Source organism: Hordeum vulgare, chromosome 7H (genome assembly GCF_904849725.1).
Source record: "Hordeum vulgare subsp. vulgare chromosome 7H, MorexV3_pseudomolecules_assembly, whole genome shotgun sequence".
Taxonomy (NCBI): Eukaryota; Viridiplantae; Streptophyta; class Magnoliopsida; order Poales; family Poaceae; genus Hordeum; species Hordeum vulgare.
Genome location: NC_058524.1, coordinates 2,850,928 through 2,872,849, shown reverse-complemented (window position 1 = coordinate 2,872,849; position 21,922 = coordinate 2,850,928). Strand labels below are relative to the sequence as shown.

At 41.8% G+C, this 21,922-nt stretch overlaps 1 protein-coding gene across 1 annotated transcript; it reads right to left on the bottom strand.

Moving 5' to 3' along the window:
- Window positions 1–10,268: 10,268 nt before the first annotated feature.
- LOC123410604 (E3 ubiquitin-protein ligase WAV3-like) lies at window positions 10,269–12,151 on the bottom strand. The gene has a single exon (XM_045103546.1). It carries the CDS (start codon window positions 11,989–11,991, stop codon window positions 10,426–10,428), a length of 1,566 nt encoding a protein of 521 aa, XP_044959481.1. The 5' UTR covers window positions 11,992–12,151; the 3' UTR covers window positions 10,269–10,425.
- Window positions 12,152–21,922: the final 9,771 nt, after the last annotated feature.

Genomic DNA, 21,922 nt, shown 5'->3' with positions numbered 1-21,922 from the left:
CAGACTCGCGCATTGAAGTGAGGCTAGCGTCCATGACATGTCAGTCCCAATGAGCTACTACCCACAGTCTTTGTAATTTTCTACTCTCTTTGTACACTAATATAAGAGCGTTTAGATCACTACTTTAATGATCTAAATGTTCTTATATTAATTTACGTAGGGAGTAGCTTGCAATCATTCTTCTATGTGCTCCTTCTCTATTTCTCCCAGTCTCGCCGTAGTTCACAAGCATGTGTTCATGGCCATGATGAAATATGGCTGAAGAACATTTCCATCCCGGGGCTCCTAAACCTACTGGGGATGGGCATGAGGTTCATGCACAAACTCTGAAGCTTATACCCTCTGCGAAGGGACTGCTGTTGTTTTTCATAGGTATTTCATTTTCATGTAGCTGCTAGTAAGTGTTGCATGCTCTTGATCTTACCTCTTAACCCACCAACTTCATCATCAAGGGTTAGGTATTATAGCAAGTCGTAATAGAGCGGTACACAATTACGTGAACTCTAATTACGAGATACCCTGCAAAACAAATGAAAATACACCAAGCAGCAGGACCGACATTAATATAACGCATTGTGCCTGCACCACATCCACTCAATGTCAACAAATCATGACTGGACTGGATAGCCGACATGCGTTTAACTACACAACAAAGGTAAATTAAAACACCCATCAATTCCACCGAGCTCCCCTTACAGGTTGCAGCCCATCACGACTCTCAGCAAATTGTGTTAGTGTTGTTTCCAGTGCGATTACCCTTTCAACACTCGTATTCTCTTCTGTGGCAGCTCTCCTTTTCCTGAAATCAGCGAGCAACTGTCTTTTTTCTCGTTTGAAACCACAAGATCTGTTCCTTGGCCAACATCAACGGAATCCTACAAATCCGTAAATCTGTTGACGGTGGGCACATTCGCTCATAGACAAAGAAAACAAGAATAACGGATCGGGTATAGTATAGTCGGGCTAACCTGTTGAACTACGTTTCTGCAAAGCTAAAGAAAAGCCCGTTTCTGCAGAAGCCATATCCTATTCTCCCTCTGTTTATCCACATGGCACGATTTGGACAAGATCTACAATGTGAGCCACTAATGAGCACGCGTGGTTAATGATGTCTGCCTAACGTCTAAGAGCAGTTATGCCATCGCCCGAAGTGTGACATGGGCGTCTAACAGACAAGCATGTATTCCTACGAACATAAATTCCGTGTGACCCAGTAGCTGGTTGTATAGTACGATGTAGGGGGTGTTTGTTTCCAGTGACCTTTTGATGTAGGGACTAAAAAAAGTCCAAAAACTCCCATATGAAACAAACAGGAGGGATTTTTAGGGACTAAAGTGGGGTGTTTGGGACTATTTGGAGAAGTACCTGTGGGAGGGACCTTTTGGAACTTTTTTCTACCCTGCCCATCGCATCGCGTTATCCGCTCGCTCGTCTCCTCCAGCCGCTCGTGTCTCCACCTCCCGCTCGCGTCTCCCACCTCGGCCGCCGCCGCCGCCGCCAGTTCCCTCGTCCGCCGCCGCCGCCGTCGCCAGTGCGCTCGGCCGCCGCCGCCGCCGCCGCCAGTTCCCTCGCCCGCCGCCGCTGCCAGTGCGCTCGGCCGCCGCCGCCGCCCGTTCCCTCGCCCGCCGCCGCTGCCAGTTCCCTCGCCCGCCGCCGCCGCCGCCAGTTCCCTCGCCCGACGCCGCCGCCAGTTCCCTCGCCCGCCGCCCCCGCCGCCGCCGCTGCCAGTGCGCTCGGCCGCCGCCGCCGCCATGGATGAAGACGACGAGACGCAGCTCCCCTCTCCGTTCCGCACGCATCAACCGACATCTCAGGGCTCCTCCGCCGGTGGCAATCTGAGAAGGGGATTCGGTTTTTTTTATCTGAATAGCAACGTGGATGACTTCCCCGATTTGGGCTCCTACCAGCAGCTTCTCCTTGACGAACAGGCCGTCCATGGTTCTCCTTCGGCTGGCCCTGGTCGTGGTGGGGCTGTGTCTCAGGGAGGAGGAGGCCTGACCCGGTCTGTGAGCATCGACAGCGCTCACAGACGTCCATTCGTCGCCCCTGCCGCAGCTTCTGCTGGCGGAGGCGTCAGAGGGCGTGGGAGGCCCTTGTTCCAGGGCACTGGACGTGGTGTTGGTCGAGCCCGTGGTGCCTCATCAACTGCCATTCGAGGTGTCGCAGGACGGGGCTTTTCCATCTCTGCAACCCGGCAACGTGCATCATCATCCGTTGTGCCTTCAGAACAAGTGTTATTTAATAATATGGTCAGGGGTAACATGATCTTTTTACATGTCATTTAATGATCTTTAGTCCCTGTTTAGTCCCTGGAAACAAAACGGGTAGGGACTAAGGACTTTTAAGTTGTGACTAAAAAAAGTCCCGGAACTTTTGAAACAAACAGGGCCGTATTCACGAGCGCTGGGATTAACATGTCAGGTAATGCAAATGAGGCTATAATAAGTAGCAATCGCGATGCGCACGCGAACGCACAGGATTTCGGCATCGCGTGGCCGTATGTCCCAAAAAATCGCGCCCGGCAGCTGGTCCGCTAAACTATCTGGGCCAACTCACATTCATCCAACGCTCCAGTCCGTCAGATTGGAAATAGTTGGCCAAGATTGGCATTCTCGATAGCAGACACCCTCCCGTCCCGACACGATAGCGATGGTAGTCTTCTGTTGCCCTGTTTCCACGCCCGACATCACTCTCTACGCTCCCTACCGACCGCCAACGTGTTCTCGTCTAAAGGTTTGCCCCTCTCACAAACCGTACAAGAACAATATGGTCATTTAACCATAAGGTATACCCACATCTGTATGTGGCATGTACAGGCTGTAGGTAGACGTACACAATCGATTTGCCTGCCGTCTTAGGGCCTGACCCATATATTTATTTATTTATTTTAAATCTGTTGGATTGGAAATAGTTGGCCAAGATTGGCATTCTCCATAGTAGACACCATCCCCTCCCCACACGATAGCAATGATGATCTTTTATTGCCCCGTTTCCTCGCCGGACATCACTCGTTATGCTCTTTCCATGCTGGCCGCCAATGTCTTTCCTTCTATCCATGCTCTCCTCTATAACTCACTTCCTCTGCGGAACGGCTCACCCCTATCAAGAGGCAGGTCAAGCCTCAAGGGCACGCAGGAACCAGGGTTGTACAACTCGTTGGGGCCCATAGGGACCCCAGTTTGCACGGGGTAATTCTTTTTATACATGTGATACTCGTGTAGGAAAGCCTAACTATGGCGTGACAAAAATAGTTGCTGGCATGGATACCCGACGCCATCAAATATGACGCCACAGTTAAAAAATATTGTTGGTGTTCGACCCAACGCCAACGGTATTTTGAATACCTATGGCATCGAATTATGTTATACGTCGTCATTATGATCTTTATCTATGGCATTCACATTATTCCGACATCATAAATACTAGAAAACATTGCAGGCGTTGTAACTTATCAGCACGCCATTACTTCATTTGTAAGAATCGGAAAATCGCTGCCGCGGCAGCTTGCGAACAGGAACGTTCGGATGACAAAATAAGGTAACAAGTAAAGACATTCAAAGACATTGAAGACAACCATGTAACATCGTACATAGTGCTTAAATAATTAGGGCTCCTTTGATACAAAGGAATTTCATTGGATTTTTGGAGGATTTGGATCCTTAGGATTTTTTCCTACGATGGCCGTTTGATTCATAGGATTGAAATCCTTTGAAATTTTTTCATAGGATTCATTTATACTACATTTTGAAGGAAAATTTCCATCCACTCAAACCTCTTTGTAGAATTCCTTTGTTTTTCCTGTGCTATCAAACACACTTCCAAATTTTGTAGTGTAGAAAAGGACATGCCACTCTATTTCTACGTTTTTTCTATTCTTGTATTTTGAAAATCCTACGAATCAAAGAGGCCCTTAGTTAGGCTAGATAGCTAGTCAAGTTTTGAAGTACGATAACACAAACATGTAGGTGATCAAGCTAGTAGTAAAGTAAAACCAAGAACATAGGTAGCTGACACTATCCTATTACATATTGGCATATGTATCATTAACGTATTTCTTCGACGGATATGCGATAGACACATGACCGTCATCATCAAGCCCCTACTTTCGAAGGCGAGCTTTTATCTCCTCCGGGTCGGAAGGTGCGCCGCCATTGAAAAGCCCGGCATGGTCGATGTCATCCTTGTTGAGGATGGTAGGAAACTCACTTGGATGCCTCTGAATCCATATCTGTTATTTCCCGGGCTACTTTCCTCCATTTTATTCCCCCATGCGATGACGTCTGAGTTCTTTGTAAGGCGTTCTACCTCACGTATGTACTCCTCCATGTGGTGGATGACGTAGTAGCCGTCTATATCACTATTTTCTGGCTGCTGCATGCAACAAAAGTTTGTTTTGTGGCCGAAGTGTACCGCTTTAAATTTGTCGAACTTCCGATATCCGTCTCTAATCACTCCTTCCCGTCTGCTATACTCAAAAAGTGCTTCATCCAGGACCTTTTTGATGCCTCTGTAATCTTTTTTTCGCTTTCCTCATCGAATCCAAGAAATAAGTTTTGGAGAACTTCAGGGTAACAACGATGAGGACACAATATTCTTTGTGTAAAAAGTCAAATAAATGGTTTTACTTGGAATCATGCATAATGAGATTGTACAAAATAGTAATCTAGCTAGACAAAATGACTTACTTCGGATAGTAGGGCACGAGAAGGCAGTCTTTGTCCATGTTGGTAATCATGAAGTGTGTCAAATACTTCCGCATAGCTTGTAGGCTCTCAGGGTGATTGGCATTGCTCTCGTGCATGAGGTAAGGGTCCGCTACAGCGACATCCTTGTTGAGCTCACATTTGCCAGTGTAGGCAGCATTGATTGCCCATAGGGGTACTAAGGAAGAACTAAGCTTCATTTGAAGGAACATGTTGAAGATGTCTTCGAACGGCACATAGAATATTTTCATGGGGAAATCATCGCACAAACCAAGATTTGGTGGCACCATCACTAAAAAAACAGGGCAAAATCCATCTCCAGTGGAGAATGCATACTTCTCCCTACATAGAAATTTATCATGCAGAATCCTCAATCCTGTCTGCAGAACATCATTGAGCTCCTTTGGAAGGACGGGATCACCTGGAAATGGTAATTCCACCATGCAATGACGGGCCGAACTTGTTTACTCTTCTGAACCGGCTGGCTGGCGGCATTGACCTCGTCCTATTACCTGGTCACTTTCTCTTTTCTTGCGTGTCGGGTAAGGCTGGCTGGCTATATTGTCTGGCAATGCTTTTGTGACCGTCGCATTGAGTGTGTTTGGACTCAGCAATGCTTCCCTATGTGGTGGCACATGTGTGTGTGGTGGCCTGAAGTCCTCACTAAACAGACTCTTCTAGCAAGAAACAACACGTTCCTGTTAAAAAAGCATATCAGCTGGCATAGATGAGAATGCTTCCACAGGACCAGCAGACATATGTCCATCAAGATTGCACATGCTGGCAGCTGATTTCTGATATTCGTCAATCATGAAGTGTCGATAGACAAGTAGAGTCTCCTCACCGTCAAGCACGGACATTTTTTGAATCTTGAAAACAAAATTTAGAAAAGAAGAACAATTTGGAAAAAAAAACCGAACAAATTTGAAAGTGCAGACAAATTTTTAAAGCACAAACATTTTTGGAATTTTGACAACAAATTTTGATATTGGGTACAATTTTAAAAAGAGTGAAAAAATTTGGAAGCGCAAACAAGTTTTTAAAGCACGAACATTTTTCGAATCTTGAGAACAAAAATTTGAAAAGGAGATTTTTTTGAAAAAAAACCGAACAAATTTGAAAGCACAAACATTTTCTGCATTTTGAGAATTTTTTGAAACCGAGAACAATTTTCAAAAAACGTGCACAAATTTGGAAGCACGAACAATTTTTTAAATACACGAAAATTTCTTGAATGTTGAGAACAAAATTTTGAAAAGGAGAACAATTTAAGAAAACGCCCAAACAAATATCAAAGAGCGAACAAGTTTTTAACAACCAAATATTTTTTGAATTTGAAAACAATTTTTGAAACCAAGAACAATTTTAGAATAATGTGAACCAATTTGGAAGCGTGAATAATTTTTGACGTACATAATTTTTTTGGATAACATAAAAATATTCATAGTTTACAGAAAAATTATAAAACATGAGCATTTTACAAACATAGAACATTATTCTTAAGAAAGAACATTTTTTTCAAATTTGTGAAAAATTCTTGAAACGGGAACATTTTTGGGACTTATCTACATTTTGAAAACAGGAACATTTTTTGAACTTACGTACATTTTTTGAAACGGCAAATTTTTTTTGTAAATTAAGAATCTTTTTAAACTTTCCGAACATTTTAAAATCACGAATAATTTTAGAATTGGCAAACAAAATTTGAACTCCTTTTTTAATTTGTCAACAAATTTTTAAAAAAGAGAAACATTTTTCGTAAAACCGGAGCATTCAAAGATAACTTTTGAAACACGAAATTTTTCAAAAGTTGAAAAAAATTTGGAAGCAGAAACTTTTTGAAGCACGGACATTTAAATATAAACTATTAAAACGGGAACATTTTTTAAATTGAAAAAATATAAAATATCAAACAAAAAAATAGGAAAAGGAAAAAATTAAAATGGAAACAATAACATTTTTTAGAAAAGAACATTGTTCAACAATGGCGAACATTTTTTGAAAATCTTGAACATTTTTTAAAGCTATGAATGTTTTTGAAATACGGTGAATATTTTAAATTTAGAACATTTTTAGAAAATCAAGAATGTTTTCTAAATTTCATGAAAAGGTTTAAAACATGAACTTAGGTGACAAAAATACGATAGAAAAACAGGAAAAAAAAGAAACAGAAGAGAAAAAATGAAACGGCAAAAAGGACAAAAAATTAAGCTAAATCCGGAACTTCCTGCAGAGGGACATAGGCGCGGCCCTGCTGCTGGGCCAGCCCACCTTGGGCTCGCCCCCAAAATGGGCTGGCCCAGCTTACTTTTTGTTTGAGAAAATCAAATATTTGTTTTCCCTTTTTACAAATTCTGGAACATTTTTTCAAATTCTGGAATATTTTTTCAAATTGTGGAACCTTTTGAAAAAATTCCGGGACCTTTTTTCAGATTCCGGAATATTGTTTGCAAATTTTCGGAAGATTTTTAAAATTCCGGAACATTTTTCCACATTACGGAACAGTTTTCCAAATTCCGGATTTCTTTTTAAATTCGAGAACATGTTTCAAATTCCGGAACATATTTTCAAATTATTGAACATTTTTTAAAATTCCGGAATATTTTTCAAATTCCAGAACAGTTTTCAAAATCTGGAACATCTTTTCAAATTCCACAACATTGTTTTAAATTCCAGAACATTTTCTCAAATTTCGAAATATTTGTTTTAATTCCAGAACATTTTTCGAAAATCTAGCACAGTTTTGAAACAGAAACACAAATAAAAAAACAAAAAAAATAAAGAAAAAAAAACGGTTCAGGAGATCTTCAAGAAAGTTCTCAAACCTACAAAAAAACCGGTTAAAATTCTCTAGAAAGTTCCAGATTATGAAAACGGTTAGAAACCTCTGAAAAACGGTTAGAAATCTCCAAATAACAGTTTAAAATGGGGATCGGTGAAAGTGCTAACGGGGCAGCTCGTGTGCGTTTACCCACCTAACTGAAAGTGATGTGGCTTCTTTCGCATAGGATAGAACAGCGATCGTTTCAGGGTGGGCTGTCCCGTTTAACGTTCCGACGCCTCTGGTTTTAGGAACTTTTAAAGGTTCCAGGTGGTTATATTTGATTTGTAAAAACTTCTAGAAGGTTTTCAGAACCACTTTTTCGATTTGTTCTGATTTTTATTTCTTTTTTCATTTTTCATTTTTCATTTTTCTGTTTTCTTTTCTATTTTATTTTTTAAATTTAAAATTTGTGCGCAATTTGAAAAAGTTTAAGGTTTTACAATTTCTGCACAACTCAAAAAGTCTTCAAGGCTTCAAACAAAATTGACAAGTCGAAACATGTTTATGGTTTCAAAATTTGTTCAAATTTTTTTAGTTTTGTTAACAAATTTGTAATTTGTTCATGTTTCAAAATTTGTTCACAACTCGAAAAATGTTCACATTTTATGGAAAAATGTTCATAATCTTACAATTTTATTTACGAATTTAAATTTATTCATGTTTTAAATTGGTTCAGAATTCAAGATATATTTACGGTTTCAGAATTTAACCACAATTTGAAAAAAAATCATGTTTCCAATTTTGTTCACAGTTTGGGAAATGTTCATAGTTTCAAATTTTTGTTCAAGAATTTGAATTTTTTTTATGTTTTAAAACTTGTTCACAATTCGAAAAACGTTCTCCGTTTCAAAAAATGTTCGTGGTTTCTAAATTTATTCACAATTTAAAAAATGTTCAAAATCTGATAATTTTGTTCATGAATTTGTAATTTGTTCACAATTCAAAAAATATACGAGGAATCAAAATTTGTTGACAATTTGGAAAATGTTCGTTATTTTATAATTCTGTTCATGAATTTGAAATTTGTTCATGTTTCAAAATTTGTTCACAAGTTGAAAATGTTCGCGGTTCCAAAATTTGTTCACAATTAAAAAAATGTTCATAAATTTATAATTTTTTCACGGTTCTAAAAATTGCTTGCATTTTCAAAAAATGTTCGTAATTTCGAAAAGGTTCTCCAATTCAATTTAAGAAATTCAAAAAATTTATAATTTTCAATTTTGTTAATTTCTGTTAAATTAATGTTTAATTTTTTAAAAATTATAGAATTTGAAAACATGATATATTTTTCAAATTTGAAATTGGAATAGAAAAACATCTTCACTTTTCCGAAAATGCGTCATTTCAAAACTGGTTGCAATATACAAGAATTGTTTTCCAAATATCAACGTTATATACTACAAAAATATAAAAAAAAAATATTTTTTTAAGATAAAGGTATGATGAGCACAACTTTCTTTCAAGCGGCCCGCAACGGCGACCCCAACCACTAGTTTCAATAAATCATGTCATCTCTCTTCATGCTCTCAACGGTTAGCGCTAATAATAGCATGATATATCTTCTTGTCATCAAAATAAGCATATTTCAATTTAAGGCTACTATTTTTTGGGAGAAAAAGATGTTGAAAACAAATCTGGATGCTAGCAGTTTCCATATTTGTAGTTTATAGCCTAAAAAATCATGCTAAAGTTGAAAATTGAACTCAAGACTTCAATATTCTGATCTTAACACACTAGCCAACTCACCCAGTATTTGCCCCCTCACAAGTTGAAATAAAATATCGCTTTTTTGACCATACGACATGAAAAAGTTGTAGAAATATACCCTGATAACTTCTGTGTAAATAAGATGGTAACTTACGTACAACTAACCTGGTAACTTACATCTAAATACACTGATAACTTTTCAACTTGGACGAAATGTTCTAGAAATATCCCCTAATAACCTAGTGCATATAGTATGGTAATTTACGTACCAGACACCCGATAACTCACATATAACATATTAATAACTTTTTACCCATAAAAAACATTACTCAAACATGCCTCGATAACTTCTGTGTAAATAGCATGGTCATTTATGCACCGAGCACATCATAACTTGCGTTCAACCACCATGTTAACTTTGAATTCGAGGCAAATGCATTGAAACATTACTCCTCTGATAACTTTCACGTAAATTTATGACAATTTTATGCATCACAGACTAAATATCTTACGTTTAAACACCATGTTATCTTTCATCCAAGGGGAAAACGTTTTTGAAATATTTCACCGGTAATTTTTGTGTTAAGTTAGCATACTGTCCCATGCTTTAACCTTCTCGTACTGTAGTTATCAGTCTTATCATGTTATAGTTATTATGTTACTCATACTATATTTATCACGCTGGTCATGTCAAAGTTATCAAGTCAATCTTTATTATTTTTTCTGACATGACATTAATAAGAAAGGTTCAAATAGCATTGCTTATCTACAATAGGCAACAACAAAAGGTGACTTAGTTGGTTAGTAGACTCAAGAACTATTGCATACACCTGTGTTTGAATCTTTTTCAAACACTTTTATTTTATTTTCATATTATATGCAGCAAAAAATCAGAAAAAAAAAACACTAACGATTCACTATCGAGAGAAGGAAAAAAATCAAATGCAAACGAGCATGGGATAAAAGCGATCAGGTAGAAACGAATTGTACGGATGTGTCGCTAACTATCGGTAGACTGGAAGTTAGCATTATCCTTAATTAAACAGTGTCCTTTTATTCATTTCAACTCAGGATGGAGCAAACTAAGATACAGGAAAATTACAATCACGCATGAAGATAAAATGGAGTACATGGAGTGATGAAACGCGTAGTACTAAATGGAGTGATAATATAATCATGGCTTGTTGTTTTTTATTTGGTGGACGGGGCGACGAGCTGCTCGATCTCCTGCAGCGCCTGGATGGCGACCCTGATGTAGAATGCGATGGGAGCCGAGATGGCGGCGATCGGGTTGGCGGCCATCTCCTCCTTGACGTCGTCGTCCGCCGACGGCAGCGGCGCAGTGGGGTCCTCTTCGAACTTCTTGGCCTGCTCCAGGTAGGTGTCCATGCGCGGCGTGGCGAACAGCCGGACGGCGTCCATGTCGCCGCCCCTGGCCGCGTACCGCTGCCGGCCGTGCGACGTCTCGGAGGCCAGCGCGTACGGCCGGCCCTCCGCCTCGTACAGCTCCTGCGTCTCCATCAGGTCCAGGAGCTGCTGCAGCTCCGCCCGGAGCATGCCCACCAGCTTCTCGCCGTCGTTCAGCACGATGTCCTCCAGCGCGTTCTGAGCGTCCGACAGCTTGTACCGCGCGTCCTCCAGCTTCTTCCCGTCCGCCATCTCCCGGGCCTCGCCGATCGCGCCGGCGTGCTGCCGACGTGCCATCTCCGCCAGCACCGTCCGCGCCTTGCCGCTCACCGCGTCCTCAGCGGGCGGGTTCGCGGTGCGGTTGATGAGGATGTCCTGCGGGGTCTGGTTCTGCACGGCACCCTGCACCGTGTAGCTGTGCTGCGCCTCCGCCAGCGGCGCGTCGTAATCGTCCGTGTCGCTGCTCTCCAGGAGCGTGAAGTTGACGGCCACCTTGCGGGTCTCGCCGCTGAAGAGGGTGCCGAACTTGATGGTGATGACGCCGTCGCCGTCGGTGGTCTGCGTGTAGTCGGTGCCGGGCGCCACCGTCATGGTGTCCAGGTCCCGTGGGTCGTCCGTCTTGGGCGTGAGCGTGAGCTGCACGTCCTGCGCGACGATGGTCAGGAGCCCGCCGAGGAGCTGTGAGAAGGGGGCGCTCACGTTCCCGCCGTCCGGCACCGAGTTGAACGTCCCGCCGGGGGACTTCTTGGCGATGTCGCTGAGCAGGGCGTGGTCGGCGTCCTTGCCGAAGCCGAACGTGTAGACCGCCACGTTCCCGGGATCGACTTGCCTGGCGTCGCCGTCGGTCTGCTGGCCGTCGGACATGAGGAAGACGTTGGGCGTGCGCGCTTTGGTGGTGGCGCGGCCGGCGATGACGGCCAGGGCGGTGTCCAAGCCGGCCTTGATGTTGGTCCCGCCGTTGGCGACAAGGCCGTCCACGATGGCTTTGAGGTCGGTCTGGGCTTGCTGCGTGACGGAGCGGAGCGGGCAGTGCCTGGTGGCGGAGCTGGAGAAGGAGACGACGGAGAGGCGGTCGACGGGGGTGAGCTTCATGATGACGAACTGCATCGCCCTCTTCATGCTCTGGAGCTTCTCGCCCCGCATGCTGCCGCTCACGTCCAGCACCACCACCAGATCCAGCCCTTCCCGGACGGCCGTCGACGAGGTGGCGTTCAGCTCCACCACCGCCGTCACCTCGTCCGCCGTCAGGGCCGCCGCGTCCTTGCTATACGTCGGCGTGGTGATCGTCACCAGGCCCTTGGTACTGCCAACATTAGAAGCAGGAGGCTTCTCGTCGTCGTTGAACGCCATGGATTACGAGCTAGCTAGCACCTAGCAGAGCAGAGCTCAGCTCACACTCACACACCAAGCAGCTAGCAGAGCAGCTTGCTTCTGTTTCTCGTGTGTCGTTGGACGCGCATGCACACCTTTTTATAATTATACATACCCTAATCTCGCGTGTGATTCTTCCTTGTGAAATTGTTTTCAGCAATGAATTATGGGAAAGTTTTACCTTGCACCTGCTCATCCGCGCGATCCATCCCGCTCGTCTGTTGGATCTCGCCTCGACCTAATAACCGTTTTCTGAAACTGGACCGTTGTTTCAGAACTTGGGTAGTTGTTTCAAAAATTGGAACAGCGTCTAATCGCGAACCATTTCCTAAAACTGGATCGTTGTTTCAGAAACTGGGCAGTTGTTTCAGAATCTGAAACAGCGTGGTGACCAGCTTCCCAAAGGCCGGGAGCACGTCGGCAAGGTCGGACCCGTGACGGCCGCGAACGCCGAGGGCGACTGCGGAAGGTCGGCGTTGGGCACGACGAGCAGCGTCAGTAAGGACCGCCTGGACGTCGATGGCAGCGGTCGGAGGAGCGCCAGCAGCAGCCCCGCCAGCGCGAGGAGGATGAGGCACCGCGAGATCTGTCCCCGCATCTATTGTTTTCGCAACGCGGCTATTGTTTCTGCAACTCGACCTCTGTTTCATGAACTATTGAGTGCGGGAACGTAGATCGGACGGCTGCACCGATACATCCAAAGATCGTTGAGGTGGCGGATGTTTATTAAACATCCGTCGGTGGACGCGTAGCAGCCCCATGAATTATACTGTATACTTTTAGTTTACAAATAAATTCCAAATTCAAATATGTTTTACTACTAGTACGGAAAGTAAAACAACACGTTTCTAATTAAGACATCATCTCTTTTGTAGAATAGAGGCCTAATGCATGCATGCTGGACGGGGTTAGAGAAATGCTATATTTATGGGCAGATCATTACAGATTGCTAATTACGTGATGATGTTCCATCATGTGTTGTTGGACGCCTATGCATCCCTTTCTATAGAGTGTAACCTAACTTAGCTAGCACGATTCTTCATTGTAAAACTATTTTCTATGATGAATTATATACTCTGTCCATTTTCTTATACAAGGTCATTATGGAATTTACATTTTGCATCACAAGGCTACAAATAGTCATCGCAAAAAAAAAGCCAAGTTCAAGATCTGCGAGAAGAGTGGTGCTGGTGGTGAATCTTTTGCAGCTGTGGTGAAGAAGAGCATGGATCCACGGATTCAGCAACGTCCTAAGAAGCAGCCTGTCAAGAAGGGAGGTCACGGTGCTCCTCCCCCACAGCCTGCAGCCCCTGTTGTTGTGGGTGCACCTGCAGCAACCAAAGCCCTAGGTAATACTACTAAGGGAGGTCCAAATCAGGTGACAACCTCTGTACCTCCTCCAGGACCTGTTGTACAACCCCTTGATCCTAGGTACAAAGACATGATCTGCTTCAATTGTAGTTGGTCTGGTCACTATGTGGGGAACTATGTTGAAGCCAAAAAATGCTTCATATGTTCTGGCAATCACAATGTGAACAACTGTGTGGCTTGGGCCAAGTTACAACCTGCAGCTGAATATTTTGGAAGTGCAGCAGTAGGTTTGGGATTTTATCACATTGATATCCCTGTTTTTGCTGAATCTAACTGGATGAACTTCAAAAACTGTGCAATTCTGAAGGTGTTGAAAGGAGAAGTTTCTGCTTCTGATCTGATTATTCAACTGAATGGGATCTTCTGCAAAGGTAAGGAATGGCCATGGCAAATCAGGGAGTTGGAAGAGAAGAAGTTTTTGCTGAGATTTCCTCATTGGAAAAAGGTTGAGGATTTAATTGAATTTCCAGCACTTGATCTCCCAATTGATGGAGTTTCTGTGAAAATCTGTGAATGGGCTGGGATGATTGAATCTTATGGAGAACTAAAAGAGGCCTGGATTCAAGTGGAAGGGATACCTCCTAATTGGTGGGCTTGGAAAGTATTTGCTCAAGTTGCTTCATGTTTTGGAATATTGGTGGATGTGGATTGGAATGGGATATTTAAGAGTTTCTATGAAAATATTAGAATTAAGGTGGCTTGTAGAGATCCCACCAAAATTCCATTTGAAAGGCTGGTGGAGATGAAAAAGAAGATGTATATTCTGGCCTTTACTGTGGAGGTTTTTTATCAGATTGGTGATGATCTTGATGAGGATGGTGATGACCCAGATCTAGACATTGAGGATGAGGACAAACCTGAGGATGATACTGATGTGAACAAAGATTTTCTAGATGGATATTGTGAACCTATTGATGAGTTAGATGAGGCTAATTTCTCTAAAACTCAGAAATCTGGATGTGGAAATGGGAAAGATGAAACATTTGTTTCTGCAACTACGTTTCATCCCAGGCTGCTGGTGGATGAGGTGCATGAACAGTTTATCAGAGAAGCTGGAATTAATAAGTCCTATGTCCAGATAGAGGAAACAAAAGATGGAATGATCCCAGACAAAGATGATTTTGACATCCAGTCTCATATGGAATATTGCTCTGCTCAACTTAAGAACTTTGAGATGGATGTTGATGGAGAGGAAGAGGAGATGGACCTGCCTGAAATGGTGTGCCTACATTTGGAGGTGGCTACAAAGATTGGCTCTGTTAAGATATCTCTGATTGAAACAATGGAAGAAACTGAAAAAAGCAATGTTAAGAAGGGAGATCCTACCTTGAACAAAAAATGGGGTCCTGCGCTAGCTACCAGACCAGTTACAAGACAGCATGGGAATGTGAAGATCATGGAAAAAGCTACTGCCTACCTGAAAAAGAAGAATCTGGAGATTCCTGCTTCTTTCCAAGGTAAATCTTTTGTTAGCATTGATACTGATCTGCTTGCTGCACAAGTTTCCAGTATTGATATTATCATAGGAGATAATTGTGATGAACAGGAAGATATAGTCCAAGATTTAATACTGAGAGAAAACATTAGATGTTTAGATTTTGCTGATTCCAATCCAGAAACTGTTTTACCAGAAAATTTAGATACTCCTCCGCATGGGATTGAGAATGTGTGCTCTGATTTTGGTGCTAGAGTTAATCTCAAACTAGGTGACGCTGCTAGTTTGGATAATTCTTGCCCAGACATTAAGCAAACCAAGAGGCTTTGTAGCCTGTCTCACCCCTTTAAAATATCATGATAGGTTCCTTTTGGAACGTTCGGGGGCTTGGTCAACCTGGAAAGATTCAGCGTCTGCAGGAATTTATTAGAGATAACGGAGTGGATTTTGTTGGTTTCTTTGAAACCAAGAAAGAAGCTATAGATGAGAATAGTTAAAAAAGAATTGCGGGTAATAGAAATATGATGTGGCATCACTTACTTGCGCATGGCTCAGCTGGTGGTGTGCTTGTGGGCATTGATGGTGATATATTTGAGATTATTGGTTTTATTGATAAAGAATTTTGTGTGCTGACTACTATTAGGAACAAAACTGATAACTGTGTGTGGCAATTTGTTGCTGTGTATGGGACTGCCTATAATGATAGGAAAACTGCATTTATTGATGAACTTCATGAAGTGCTTGGCATCATTTCTTATCCTGTTATTGTGGGAGGAGATTTTAATCTCATCAGATCTGCTGCTGATAAGAGCAGTGGCAATATTAACCAATCTATTGCTTTTCTTTTCAATGATTGGGTCAATAAATGGGGTCTGATGGAGATTAGTATTGCTAATAAGAAATTTACGTGGAGCAACAACCAGGAGGATCCCATTTATGCTGCTATTGATAGAGTCTTTGTGTCCCCTTCCTGGGATGCTCTTTTTCCTTTATCGACTTTGAAAGCTCTTCCGAGAATTGGTAGTGACCACACTCCCCTTCTGATTGATACACTGGCGAGGAGAATTACATCTCCAAAATTATTCAGATTTGAGAAGTGGTGGCTGGATCAACCTGATTTTAAGAACATAGTTGAGAATTCGTGGAGATCCCCAGTTTTTGTGAGAGTTGCTATAGATGTTTGGATGTGTAAATCTAAACGTCTTAGAAAAAAGATTAAAGGTTGGAGTGTCAATATCGATTCTGCTATTAAGAGATTAAAGAAAGACCTGATTCAAGAGTTTGACATCTTAGATGTGTTTAATGAGAATGATCGCATTTCTGTGGAGGACAAGACTAGGATGAAAGAAATCAAGTTGGAATTAGAAAGTATTATGAGGAAAGAGGATACTGCCTTGTGGCAGAGATCTAGAGATCGTAGAATTAAAGATGGGGACAAGAATAATGCGTATTTCCACGCTCTAGCTAATCATAGACATCGTAAGAATCACCTAACGGAGTTAGTTGGAGAACGTGGGGCTGTGCACACCACGGGGGAGATGTTAGACGTGGCAACTTCTTTTTATAAAGATTTATTTAGCCACGAAGAAAGACATAACATTAGTCTGGGACCTTCCTTTTGGAGGGAGGAGTTGATTTCTGAAGAAGAAAATGAGAATCTTCAGAAAAATATCTCAGAGATGGAAGTAAAAGAGGCCATTTTTCGCTCTTATAGTAATGGTGCTCCTAGTCCTGATGGGTATTCCTTTCTATTTTATCAAACTTTTTGGGAACTTTTAAAAACTGACTTTATGGCTATGGTTAAAGAGTTTGAGGAGGGTAGGTTAGATATTCATAGAGTCAATTTTGCATTGATTATTTTGATTCCTAAAGAGTGTGGAGCCAATACTATGAAGAAATTTAGACCAATCAGCTTGAGTAACTGTGCGGTTAAAATTTTCTCTAAGATTCTTACCAACAGATTGTCCCCCATTGGTGATAGGTTAATCTCTCCTAATCAAACTGCTTTTATTAAAGGGAGATATATCCTTGAAAGTGTGGTGTTAGCTCATGAAGTGATCCACGAGGTTAAAAAATCTGAGAAGCGTGGGCTTGTGCTCAAATTGGATTATGAGAAAACTTATGATAGAGTTAACGGGGAATTTCTGTTTGAGATGCTGGAATCCCGTGGTTTTGGGGCTAAGTGGATCTCTTGGATTAAGTGCTTGCTATTACAGAGCACCTTTAGTGTGCGGATCAATGATACTACTGGTCCTTACTTTGTTGGAGCTAAAGGGCTTAAACAAGGTGACCCTATCTCACCTATACTATTCAATCTGGTTGCTGATGTATTTTCTAAAATGCTCATTAAAGCTTCCTCCTGTGGATTGATCTCAGGCCTATTAGATAATATCATTCCCGGGGGAGTTGTTAGTCTCCAATATGCAGATGATACTCTCCTCTTTTTAGAGGATTCATATGATAAAGCTAGGAATTTTAAATGGATCTTATCCTGTTTTGAAAATTTGTCGGGGATGGAAATCAATTTTCATAAAAGTGATCCTATTAATATTAACGTGGCTGAGGATAGAGCTAGGGTTTTTGCCCAGATATTCTGTTGCAATTTGGGATCTTTTCCTATTAAATACTTGGGGGTCCCTTTACATTATGATAAATTGAGAAAAGAGGACCTCCAACCTTTGATTGACAGAATCATTAAAGGTATATCTGGCTGGTTAGGTAGATACTTAACATACAGAGGCAAGATTGTCCTGTTGTGTGCTTGTATTGTGAGTATTCCAGCCTACCCAATGGTTGTCATAAAATTTCCAAAATGGGCTATTAAAGCTATTAACTCCCAGATGTCCCACTTCCTATGGGGGAACATGGGGGAACAACATAAATATCACCTAGCCCATTAGGGCCTGGTTTCTAGGAAGAAAGAATTTGGTGGGTTGGGGATACCCAACATTAGGGAATTTAATATGGCTTTGTTAGCTTCATGGGGGAAGAGATTTTTTAGTGATGTGGACAGTGACTGGAAGAAGATTCTGAGATATAAATACAATGTGTCTAACCCAAACATTTTGTGGTCTAGACAGCAAGGAGGCTCTCCCTTTTGGAAGAGTGTAACCTGGGCTTTGAATGCCACTAGAACCTTATATAGATGGAAGATTGGCAATGGTGATCATATTAGTTTTTGGCATGACATCTGGGATGGAGATTGTTCTTTGAAAGTAAGATTTTGGAACCTATTTGACATATGTAATCAACAAGATTGTACAGTGTCTCAGGTTTGGGATGGGACATCTCTTAGATTGTCTTTTAGAAGGTGTGTCGACAATAATGGTATGGAGGAATGGAATAATCTCATTGACTTTATTAAAAGCTTTTGCATAACTGATGTACATGATACACCAATCTGGGAGCTGGAATCCAATGGGATCTACTCTGTACGTTCTTTCTACAGGTTTATAAACTTTGGTGGTGTGGTTTCTCCTTTTGGAGATAGCTTGTGGAGAACTATGTGCCCTCAAAATATTCATGTCTTCCTTTGGCTATGTCTGTATAATAAAATATTAACCAGAGACAATGTGGCTAAAAGGAAACATCTTGATGATCTGACATGTTTGTTTTGCAATGAACAAGAGTCCATACAACACCTTTTCTTTGAGTGCGTTAATATGGGTGTTATTTGGACAACTATCTCTGATTTTTTTCAGTGCAATAGGACGCTTTGCTTTCATGATGTAGCTTCCTTTTGGAAACTGAATAAAAAGGAAAAATTGCTCAATATGATTATTGTTGCCTCCTTGTGGAGTGTTTGGACATTAAGAAATGAATTTTGCTTCCAGGGACGCACTTGGAGAGGACTGGGCTGCGCCCTTGTCAAGTTAAGAGGGATTTTGCAACAATGGTCGGCTCTCTGCGACGCTGTTCAACTGGTTATCCTGAAGAATTTCCTCGCTGTGCTGGACAGGCGTCGGGGAGAGCTTCTGAGGATCGCCTGGAATAGGGATCGGGACTAGTTCTTCTCTTATCTTTTGGTTGTAATATATAAAAAGAGTTGTTCGATGGCTTAAAGTTGTAGCTGGGTGATGAGTACTTGTCTCCTTTTTAGATAAAAGGTGTTAGAAGGATGATTTTCAGGCTTGGAGGACGTATCGTTTAGATGCGGTGTTGTTTTGCTGTGCTCTGCTTCAAATAAAATGGGGCAGGGGAAACCCCTTTCTTTAAAAAAAAGCCAATAATAGTGATAGAGGGAAAGTAATTATATTTTCTCGTACTACCAACCTATTTATGGTTGCTGGTACTATAGTAACAATACTTGCATGCACGCAGTCATGATGATACATAGCTTCCCATTCCTTCCTATTTCAACATATGATCAGTTTCCTATTCCTTCCTTGCATGAATGCGTTTTTTTTAATAAAGGAGGTTTCCCCCTGCTTCATTTTATTTAAGCAACGAACCAACAGGTTTTACAGCCGCAGTAACATACCAGCACACATCAAATTGCATCAATGCGTTGTATAAATGATCTGAGTTTGTGACCTTGTATGCAAAATAAAAGTATTACATTTATTACATCCATGTAAGTTACTAATAACTAGCCACTTCAATTTACAGTATATTCAGTTGCCATATTATATTAATTACGCCATATTCATTACCAAAATATGAGTTTCGGTAATGATTTAGTATAAAGTTGCCATATTACTAATAACTAGCCATTTCAATTTACAGTATATCCATATTAATTACGCCGACTTGATTTAGTATAAAGTTATGCTAAAATATCAACAGTAATTAATATGGATCAGAGAAAATAGTGTAATTAGGCCCTGTTTGGAATCACTCAGATTATATAATCCGGTTTTTATAATCTATTATGTCTCCAAACATGACAGATTATATTGCAGTTTATAAAAACTAGATGACCAGATTATTAAAAACTCATAATCTACTCTACCCCAGCTAAATCAGATTATGGATTACTAATGACCCATTACCCTTGGAAACTTAGAGATAATTACCTACTGCCACCACCACTGTCCTCCAAACATGCCCACCTAGATTATTACCTTTGCAACTAAAAAACAGAGGGCAGACATGTCATTGTACAATATAAAACCTGGATTACAGTTTATATAATCTGAGCTCCAAACATGACCACCTAGATTATTTTCATAATCCAGATTATTATAATCTATTGTGGTTCCAAACAGGGCCTTATACGAGTTACAAGATGGAGTACTATATTATATGTAAAACTATTTTCATCGGCATGGAAAGCATGAATGAATTTATGCATGCATTTTGACTCGAGCATAGGCGGGCACAGTTATCCTATTTAGTATAAACACCGCTGACACCTGTGTTTTCTTGAAATCCTTGAATAGATTTGAACTAGTAATTGTTAATTTATGAAGATGACACCGCCGACGTAGAGCTGAACTCATACGATATCTTTTCGATCTGCATTCGTATGTGAGGACAACTACAATAGGAACAACTCTTCTGGTAAAAGAATTGAAAATAAAATAAAATTGCGTCGTTCTATTTGAGATACACGGTCCTGATTGTTTTCAATATTTTGAAACAAGTCGGCGTAAGTTTACAAAGTTGTTGGTGCAAGTTTATAACTTGTGTATGTGCCATCCAACTCCAATCCAATGACTGACATTAGTTTTTTTTTTCTATTACTTCATCATGAAGGTTGTTTCCATTGTAGCCGTCCCTGGCAAAATTGACAAAAATGACCCCTGGGACGAAAGAACTCACGGATTGACCCCGCGGGGGAAAAAAATCACCGCCCTGACCCTTTTGTGTGGCGCCCGACACCTAGGCGCCACACTGTATTGTGTCACGTCTAGGTGTTCGGCGTCACACTGTACTGTGTGACGCCTAGGTGTTCGGCGCCACACCCCCGACCACGTGGCAGGGAGGGGGCCACCCCCCCCCCCCCCAGGGAGTGTGCCGCCTAAGCCTCAGGCGTCACACATTGTAATGTGTGGCGCCTGACGCTTAGGCGCCACACATGGGCTTATACAGCCACGGTCCAGCCCCCTCCCCACCCCCCCCCAGTCTATTTCACATGTGTGGCGCCTAAGCCTAAGGCGCCACACCTTACATGTGTGGTGCCTAAGCCTTAGGCGCCACACATGTTAAAACCTGCTGGAATCTGAATTTAGACATCAAAACAACATTTTTGACAGCAATAAAGATCTTTTGACATCAATAAAGCAGTTTAGACAGCAATAAAGCAATTTTGACAGCAATCATATATTTGAAAGCCAAGGAATCATCAAGTGCAACAATTATTGACATCATCATCATAGCAAATGGTTCACAACAAGTGCAGCAATAACTAAATGGTTCACAACTCGAAATAGTTCACAACTAAAGTAAATAGTTCAGCTCGACAAGTGCAACACCAACTCCAAATCACTTGGGGCCTCGTCCCCTCTTGGATGCTAGCTTCTTCCTTCTCGCAACCACAAATTGCTCCGGGTCATCCGACTCATCGTCATCGTCATCCTCAACCTCATCGTCCATGCTTCTCATCCTTGACAAATGAGAGCCCCCGGCCACCGGATTCTTTCCTTTCGCATAATCATCCGGTGAGTAGCGCTTAAATTCCTTCCTGGGCTTCAACATGTAAGCGGAGCGTTGGAAAGCCTTCAACGTCATGTCGTCCGCAGCCTAATACATATGAAGGTTGAAAGTTCAAATTTGAAGGTTCAAAGCTGAAGGTTGAAAGTGCAAATTGTATGGCTATGTCATACCTGAGGAGTGTCAACATCATCATCCTGAGTATTTCTTTGGGTATTAGCCGCCGAGGTAATGTCACCATCATCCATACGAGCGCCCGAAGAAGCTGAATCGTCAAGAGTATTTCTTTCGGATGAACCGGATCTCGAAGGTGAAACATATTCAGGGTCACGGCAACCTAAAATGTTGGATAGGCGCCGTAACTTCTTGCCCTGTTCCTGTTAGATTCAAATATAAATGACATATATTAGGTAACCTATAATGTTGCATTCGTGGGAAAAATAATAATAATGACACAACACCTTTATGAATAGACGAAGTGCAGATTCTCCCTTTTGTCCTCCAGGTGTG